At 34.2% G+C, this 9,277-nt stretch overlaps 1 protein-coding gene across 1 annotated transcript; it reads right to left on the bottom strand.

Moving 5' to 3' along the window:
• Positions 1 to 5,598: 5,598 nt before the first annotated feature.
• On the bottom strand, positions 5,599 to 8,910 carry LOC105061353 (isocitrate dehydrogenase [NADP]-like). The gene is made up of 7 exons (XM_073248843.1): positions 8,296 to 8,910; positions 8,100 to 8,185; positions 7,905 to 8,008; positions 7,698 to 7,766; positions 7,500 to 7,615; positions 6,414 to 6,556; positions 5,599 to 5,862 (listed from the first exon to the last, which is right to left on the bottom strand). The coding sequence occupies exons 1-6, from the start codon at positions 8,462 to 8,464 to the stop codon at positions 6,546 to 6,548; spliced, it is 555 nt and encodes a 184-aa protein (XP_073104944.1). The 5' UTR covers positions 8,465 to 8,910; the 3' UTR covers positions 5,599 to 5,862; positions 6,414 to 6,545.
• Between the last annotated feature and the right edge of the window lie 367 nt (positions 8,911 to 9,277).

Consider the following 9,277-nt stretch of genomic DNA (forward strand, 5'->3'; position numbering starts at 1 on the left):
TCTTGGTTCTGTTCTTATGCTAACTTCAGTTGGATCTGCATGTAATGGTTATTGTCAGATCATTCCATTTTGCTCCCTGAACCAGTGTTCACCTGCCATTATATTCTTGAGGCTAATAGTGGTGAGAGGCCACAAACTATTTGATTAAGATTTCAAAATGATAAAAAGACCTGATGTAAGAAAGGAATTACTCTTGCTTGAGAACAAAGACAATTCCACCAATGATTCACAAATAGCTTGAAGGCTAAACTAGTAAAACAAAACATTTCCGTTCAATTATATGCATGAGAGAGACACAAAGTTCATCTCAAAAGCTGCTTACATGCCAAATTATTATAGACTTTGCTAGTTTATGTCACATGTTTTGGAAGTTCTCATGAAAGGAAGAGAGGGTAGTTGACTGGAAACAAGCCAAAAACTCCTTCAGCATAGGGCTTTCTTTGTTAGACTTTCTACTTAGATGACAACATCAATACTCTGATGATTTATATATAACTGCCAAACGGGGAGAACATGGACATGTTTGGTTTTGGTTTCCGTGCTGGGAGCAGAGACTATGCAGTGAACCAAGGGAGCAGAGACTTTCTTATATCTATTAAAATCTAGTGAGAAATCCCTACATACCCGCTGGTTAACCTTTCACACATGTTTTGTTTCTTAAGCATCCACAAGCATGCTCTCTTTCAAGCAGTAGGGCATATTTTAGTAACATATGTCATTATGGTTTTGGGGCCTTGAGCCAGGGAGCGGATTAGAATTTAGAAGCACACATGCATCACTTTTTTGCATGGACTTTCACTTCATTTGTTTAGTTGCACGCATTAGCGTGTTGCGTTCCAAAGTTAATCCACTGTTGCTTACTTTCTCATCAATTAGAGTAATTTCCATCCCTGTAGACATGCAAGATTTCTTTTTTTCATGTAATTGGCTCAACAGGGAATTAGGACGATCATTACGGTGCATGCATCTATTAGGTAATCTAGCTTCAGAAACCCACTCAGCAGTGGCATGTTTAATTTGCTCTGAACACACGCCATCACAGAAGGAAGAGGACTTTGTTTTCCCTGAAATAATTAAAAATTAATCTGCCTGTACAATTATAAGTCGGTTGGGGTAAGCAATGAGGGGCCAACAATTACATTTTAAGCATGAGAACGGGAAAAGTTTTATCCTTTTTTCTGTTATTCTATAAGAAGGAAGCATTTTCTTTCCTCCATGATAAATGTATGTTAGGGCTGAAAATGGGTTGGCTATTATCCAACTATATGCAGATAGGTATTCATTAATTTTTTAGATATGGATCTGGATCCGAATTAAAAAAATTTAAGGAAAAAAATTCTAAATATTGTCTCTTGTAAGAACAATTATTTCGTTAAAAGCATCTATCAGGTGCCCTAACTTCATAGCCCTCTCAATAGTGGCATCTTTGGCTCTAAATAAATGATATTTCAATTCTGAATACATGCCATATAGAAGGAAGAGGGCTTTGTTTTCTACCTAGGGGTGGCAATCAGGCCGGTTTGGTCATAATTAAATAGGTCAGGTTAGATGTGAGTTAGATCAGAAAATCATAAATCTGAATCCGACCTATTCATTAAACAGGTCAAAATTTATAATCTAAACCTGACATGTTTGATAAACAAATAATCTAATCCAACCTATTTAATCTATTTATTAAATGGATAATCTGTTAACCCAATCCGATCTAACCTATTTAACCTATTTAATAAAATCTAACCTATTTAATCTATTTATTAAATGGATAATCTGTTAACCCAATCCGATCTAACCTATTTAACCTATTTAATAAATAGATAATTTATTAGTCCAACCCGATCCAACCTGTTTAACCTATTTAAAATAAAACTTTTTAGTCCAACCCAACCCGACCCGACCCAATCCAACCTATTTAATATATCAAATAGTAAAAAGAAAGGTAGAAATCTGAATTAGAGGCTTCACTACCTTTCAATTTATTACTCATTTTCTATTTTACACTTACTAATTCATCTTTTCACACTTCATATTGCATTTCCTATTCTGAGGTCAATGTTCTCCCCAACTCCATATGTATAATTTTAAAATCTTTAAAAAATTTTGAAAGTTACAAATTACTATATATAATCAGTTTGCTAGCAAACAATATAAGAAAAACATAACAGCTAATACTGCCTATTGCTAAGAAGAAGTTAAAGAGTGGATGATCCGAAGCTAGAATAAGATGACTACTTTAAAAATTACAAGAGCATCCAAAAAGATACTGATATAAAAAAATAAAAAATCTTCTTAAAAACCTATTAAAAAGGGGGCTTTTTTAATGGGGTATAAGAATCTAGAACTTCCCTACACACACTCACCCCCAAAAGCAACAATCCCAAAAAAGGAAAAAGAAATCAAATATATTAGCAAAAAATTATAGGAATTAATACTAATCTTCAATGTAAGGATTATAATCCTAAAGTGAAGAAAATGACACAAAAAAAATCAAAAAATTTAGGGAGAAAATGATAGCTGGATTGAAATAGAGAGGAGAAAAGAGAGGGAATGAGCATTTTAAATCTTTTATGGTTCTTGATCTCTGACAGATTGATGGAGATTAGAGAGTAGATTAGAATCAAGATTGGATAGATTCTGACTACCGTAGAGTGAGAGGGGGAAGAACAAAGCATTAGGATTGCCGAAGATATTGAGAGTTGAGAAAGAGGTTTGGTTGGGGCGCCGCTTGGTTGGGGCGCCGCTTAGTTGGCGAAGAGCAAAAGAAAGAAAACGACAAAATTAAAAGAAGGGAGCTTAAGGTTAGGGAAAGAAAGCAACCTAATCAATCATGATGGCTGATGAGGTAATTAGAGGGATCGATCGAAATAGTGGCTCACGTGGCAGAGTTTCAGATGTTTAGGTCATGATTCGCAAATAGAAGCTAAGAAGTATCGATTTTGAATTTTAAATAGGCCGTCCCAAGATTTATTCTTCTAGAAAACCATACATTGGTCAAACAAGTTATCCAACCTAATCCGATCCAATCCAAAAATTATACAAATTAAATAGGTTAGACACCTGAAACTTAAACCTAATCCAAATAGTAAAGAGGTTAAATAGATCAACCCATTTATGATTCAAACTCATTTAGCTCAAATTCAAACTTATTTATGGTGGATCGAATATAGGTCAGATTGATAAGTTGGGTTATATTTTGCCACCCCATTTTCTACTAGTAGAAATAGATTTTGTTGAAATAATTAAAATTTAATTTACTTGTTTGTACAATTAAGAGCAAGTTGGGGGCTGGCAAGTATCCTATATATTATTCATATCAAATTTAGATAACAAATTTCAAATCCAATCGTATTTGATAGATGTTCATTAGTTTTTCAAGGTATGGATCCAAATCCAGATATTTAAAATTTAAGAAAAATGATAAAATACCATCTCTCCTTAGAACAATCATTTTATTGAAAGCATCTGTTCGAAGATCTAACTTTATAGCCCTCTCATTTGCGGCATGTTTAACTTTGCATAAATGCCATTATAGAGAAAGAAGAGAACTTTGTTTTGAATCAAAAAAAAGGGATTTTGCTAAAATAACTAAAGGTTAATTTATCTGTCTACACAATTATGGGAAAGTTGGGGAGGGACAGAAGGAGAGAGAGAGAGAAATGATGGGGGACTAGTAGTTTACCTTTTAAGCATAGAAAATGAAAAACTTTTATTTTTTTCTATAATTAGGACTGAAAATAGGTTGGCTATTATCTGTCTATATCTAATGAATTCTGGATGTGGATTTTAAAAATTTTAAAAAAAAATTTCTAAAATACAACAAAGTAGGATTAAATATGCACTCTCCAGCTTCGCTACCAAACACTCAACCATGAAGGCAACTTTAATACTTCTATACATACTAATATTTTATTATACTTGTTTTCTATTCACATCATAGAAATAATATATATTGTATGTCATTGATTAACTTTTTTTATAAAAGTAAACCTTTACACAATGATAAAAAATGAACTATTTCAATTTTCTTGATGATATTTCAAAACTATATTGTTTAAAATATTCAAAAATATTGATGCATATAATATATTCCTATGTCATTAATACATAATATTTTTACAAGTTCTCTATAAAACAGATAACCTTTAACTACTTTATAGTATATATTTTTTATTTAAAATTTAATCCAAATAAACTTTTGATATAATCCAATGAAAAATTGTACCAATGATCAAAATTCTTGGTTGAATTGGTCTCCATGTGACTTTAATAACTATGATTTAGACCCTTACAAGTTAGTTGTGCATCATGTGCAATCTTGATATTAGAACCATATTCATCCTTTACAAATGTATTAGTATGTTGCTTTTTATTATCAAAATCTACTCAAAATTCAAGTTATATTTGAATAATATCCAATTTGCATCCATGTCTATTTATAACATAAATATGGATATAATAAATATATCTGATTTGTATCCACATCTATTTAGAACAAATATGGATATTAATCTTGATATCCACATCCATACCTGTATTCATATCTAAAATATGGATATGGATATAGATATATTAATATCCAATCCATATCTTTTCCATTTTCAGCCCTATGTATCAATGGTAGACTCTTGAAATAAACATACAGAGTATAAGTTGCAATCTATGATTTTCAAAGAATAACTTTCAAGGACAGTTGAAATTTTAGTGTTTCATAATAGAATAGATCTTTATCTTGAAAATTGCCTAAATAATTGATTAGCTTGTCCTATATTGAGGTAGAAAAGAGAAAAGAAATCCTTTGTTAGAGATGTACTAACTCACAATGACAACATTCAAGTGCCCCATTTATTAGCTGCATGGCACTACAAAAAAATTGAGATACACATACATGAAAGATATATGGATAAAGGTCTAAAAAATGTAAGGATATGCCTACACCTATGTTGGTACACATGTTTGGTTAGACATAGGTATATTCGGTATAGGTATAGCTTATACCCACATTCTTTCTTTCCGTGTATATATCCTCTACTTTACCTACATAACATAGAATGTAGGTGAGAGTATATACGTGTGTATAGACCTAGTATACACCTTTCTTTATTAAATGTGGGTAACTAAATATATGAGTCAGAATTCGTAAGAGTTATCAAAGCATGGGTATAAATGGATCTCTACCATCAATAATAAAATGTAGATATATAATCAACTTTTAGATGTTACTGCCTTGTCTAATTTCAAAGTATAGATCATCTGTAATAATAAATAAAAATAGAAATGGTGCATTAGTAACTTATTTAAGCATCCTGTATTACTGAATAATATATAAAGACTAGTAGCTTCAAAGAGATGAAACAACTACAAATAAGATAATCTTCATCATTGTATTAAAGAGAACTGAATATACATAGTGGTAGTCTCAACAAAATTATCCCAATAACCTTTTTAGATTCATCAAAATCTAAAAAATAGAGCCATACACTATCGGATTTCTAAATATAAAAGAAAGTAAACACTAGAACTAAAAATATGAAATAAATAAGTTCTAGCTGATCTTCTACATTTTATAGATAAATTCTAAGCTTACTTTTGCTATACCAAAAAGAAAATAAAATAAACTTGAATTGATGATACCAAAAAATTAACTTTACAAAATCTAAAAATTCATCAACTTATTAAGTCATCAGCAAGACAATCCCTATCTTTCTTTGGCACCATCCATCATATCCCTGACCTGAATCTATGAAAGAAAGAAAACATAAATATATATATATATATATATATATATGAAGCCAGGAGTCTTGCTCTCAGCTCCTCTGCCACTGCATCGATGAACTCCTCAGTGTTCAGCCATTGATCCGAATCACCCTGCAAGAGATGAAAAGGCTCACAAAACATCATCTATTGTTTGATGGTTTAAAATAGAAGAAAGTTGCCATTTAGAAATATAGTAGTGACATGAGAGTCAGGTGGTACTTTGGCCCATGAATGAGGTGGACAAGATCTTTGGTCATCTTTTTAGACTCCACAATTCCAACACAAGCTGCTTCCAGCTTCTCAGTAAAATCAAGTAGTCTAGGATTGTCATCTAGCTTTGTTCTGTTGAAAACCAAATATATTGTGGGATTCAGAATTTTCATCTAAATGATGTAGGGCTGAAACCTAGGCAACCATGGTACTCATGAAGTAGAATACTGTTATTTAATTGGATGACTCTTAAAATTATTGATATGCAGATAGTTTGCCTAGCACAGACAAACAAAACATGAAGACCTTACAAAGTCTTGAAATACATATAATGAAAAATAAATAAACCAATTCTTGAAATACAAATTAGGTAAAAGAACTAAAAAGAAATCTCTCTAATTTTCACTTGCAACTACAACCAGCACATTAATAAAAAGGAAAGCCAAAGATACCTATGTGCAAGCCCTCGTGACCAGGCAAAGATTGAAGCAATGCTATTTGTACTGATTTCACCTCCTTTTTGGTGAACCCTGTAATGACGGGTTACTGTGCCAAGTGTAGCTTCAGCTTCAATAGTTTTTTCATCACGGCATACCTAAAAGAGAGAAGAGTTTCCATCATACTCTAGGTTAGCATCACTTCACACAAAACTAATCCTGAGCATGACATGTTTCTGCATAACCACCACATAGAAGACATGAAATGCACAAATTGTCCAATTCATGGAAAGTTTGATATTATCAGGTTCATTATGTTTCAAAAGACCAAGGCATCTGGATCACTTTGGGGATAATTCGGTTTACAAAAATGACTAACTCCACGAGATGCCTCCTAAACGTAGAAGTCACCCCCCAAATGAAGTCAGGTAAATCAGTAATCCAGAACTCTATCAAGGCCCAACTGAAATTGCTTCTTCAATCAAATAAACATTAGATATGAACAACATAGACTATACAACGATGGTATCTGCATAGAGAAGATAGCAGTTCCAGAAATAAAGACTTAAAATAGTAAACAGATAAGGAATAACATAAACCAGTGATAGAGAAGTTGTGATAAAAACTATCACAAAAGTTAATAACTATGCATTGATGTCCTGAATTCAGAATGCATGATTTCATTTCAATCAAAAAAAGGCATCATGTTTTCTTCTTTACAACCCTCTAGAACCCTCAATATATTAAAGAAGCATAGTTTGCAATCCATATTCTAAAACCACCCATCATGCTATTCCCACCATGAATAGATTCAAATAAAACCAAGATCCATACAAAAATATAAAGATATATTTTCCACAGACAAGCAACCAGATTTGCTAGAAGACTGCATATCAGTACTGATGTCATCAGGCCAAGGGATCCAAAACTTGGAAATACAGGGGAAAAGAATCTGGTGATTAAGACAAACTAATCCCCAGCTTTGATTTGCAAAAGCCAACAGCAAATAGTTTATAAAAACTATTTTTCACTTTTGCATTAAGAACACATTCTTTGTAAAACAGAAGTGCCTAATATGATGGATGGTGAAAAAGTTCAAACCTTGAGCCAAGAAATCACTCTGTACGTCTCCATCATAATTCTTGCAAGCCCATACATAGCCACCTTCACTCTTAAGTGCATAGGCAACCATGTCATCAATGTGGCGATGTTCATACCTGTTAAATATCGCATACCATAACATACAAACTACATGGATTTGAATGTACCAATAACACTAAGCATTTAGAGACAGCTCACCAAATTCCTGCAGCCTCAAACTTGGATTTCCATTCAGCTACATATAGCTCCTGGAATATGTCCTTAAACCTGCAGGATGGAATAAATATGCAACAAAAACGGTAAGCACCAATAACTGGTACAGATTTAGAAGATGATAAACAATAAGGCTAACAGTTGGATGATCCTTTAATAAACACGTCAAGAGATGCTCACTATGATCTGTACCTTCCACCATATTTTTTCAAAATGGTATTTTTGGTGCTAAGATAAAGTGGCCACTTTTTCTGGTAAGCAGTAACCATTGAAGATTCAATAAAGGCATGAATTGACTGTATGAAACATGTGATAGAGAATAAATATCAGCAGCAACAAGATAGTACTTAGTTAATATCATCAGTGAATAAAATGTTACATGTTCACCTTATCAATATTATACATGGATAAGGCAACTCCTCCAGCACTGGTAAAGTTGAACACCTCTAGTTCAACATCCTCATCTTTTCCCTCTAAAAGAGCACAAATAGGATAAAAGAGTTACTGAAAATAATAAAGGGTAGTAAAAGAAGCACTCGCCCCTCCTCCTGTCAATTGGCAAGAGAAGCCCATCCTATCGGACCTTCCCACTTCTCGTTCGAAACCCCTATCGAGTGCGTCGTCGCATACGCCGCGCAATCAGCCGACCACCTATTAGCAAGTTCGGCCCGATGGATGATGATCTGGAGTGAGTTGCTGCACTTCTCATCAATGGAGGAGCGCCGGCCGGAGATTCGCCAGCCATATGGCATCAGGTTCGTTGTCGTGTCATCATCGGTGGTCTTGCTGTCTCGCGATGGCTTGCCTCCACCACCATAAGAGGGAGGGTTGGGGTCCGATCGAGGGACAAGAAGGACATCTTTGGGGTTGACACGGATGCAATAAAGGGAACAGGTGGAGTGGGCATCGAGCTAGGTGTGGACATACTCGACGTGGAAGGTGTGGTGGCACTTGGGGAGGAGTCGGAGCACCTCCACCAGCTCGAACCAGTTCAAGCATACCGCAGATGGAGAAGATCGGGTAGAATGTGCCACAAAGAGATGGAAGGTAGGGGAGGGATTTGGGGAAGGAGCACAAGAAGGAGTAGACGGGATTTTGGTGAGAGAGGAGGGAGTGGGATTGGGATTGGGATTGGAGGGGTTTGGAGAGGCAGAGGCGGTGGTTGGGGGGGTGGGGAGGTGAGAACTTACCACAAAAAATAGAAGAGGAAAAGGAGGGCGACGGAAAAAGAAGGGTCTTGTAGAGCTTACTAAAAAAATAATAATAAAAAATATAAAATATAGATCACCATTGGAAGGGACCAAAATTTACATAGATGGGCTACTTAAATTTTACCAAGAATCTACAGGGCCACAAGCCCAAATAATTTTAAATAAAAATCATAAGCAAGTTAAACAGGTTGGACAAGCTGAGAAATTTAAACACAAATTCGATCTATTTAATAAACAGATTAAATGGATCAATCTGTTTATGACCTAAATTCATTTAGATCAAACCCAAATCATTTTATGACCGATCAAATATGGATCGGGTTGATGGGTCGAATCACTTTTTGCCACCCCTAA

This window comes from Elaeis guineensis, chromosome 14 (assembly GCF_000442705.2).
Source record: "Elaeis guineensis isolate ETL-2024a chromosome 14, EG11, whole genome shotgun sequence".
Lineage (NCBI taxonomy): Eukaryota > Viridiplantae > Streptophyta > Magnoliopsida > Arecales > Arecaceae > Elaeis > Elaeis guineensis.

Bases quoted from the DNA above. Each gene is read 5' to 3' on its own strand.
- LOC105061353 (XM_073248843.1), bottom strand. From the start codon at position 8,464: ATGCCATATGGCTGGCGAATCTCCGGCCGGCGCTCCTCCATTGATGAG. The intron at 8,186-8,295 runs GTCCGATAGGAT...GTGCTCTTTTAG, and splicing joins TTCGAACGAGAAGTGGGAAG to AGGGAAAAGATGAGGATGTT. The intron at 8,009-8,099 runs GTGAACATGTAA...TGTTTCATACAG, and splicing joins CCATGTATAATATTGATAAG to TCAATTCATGCCTTTATTGA.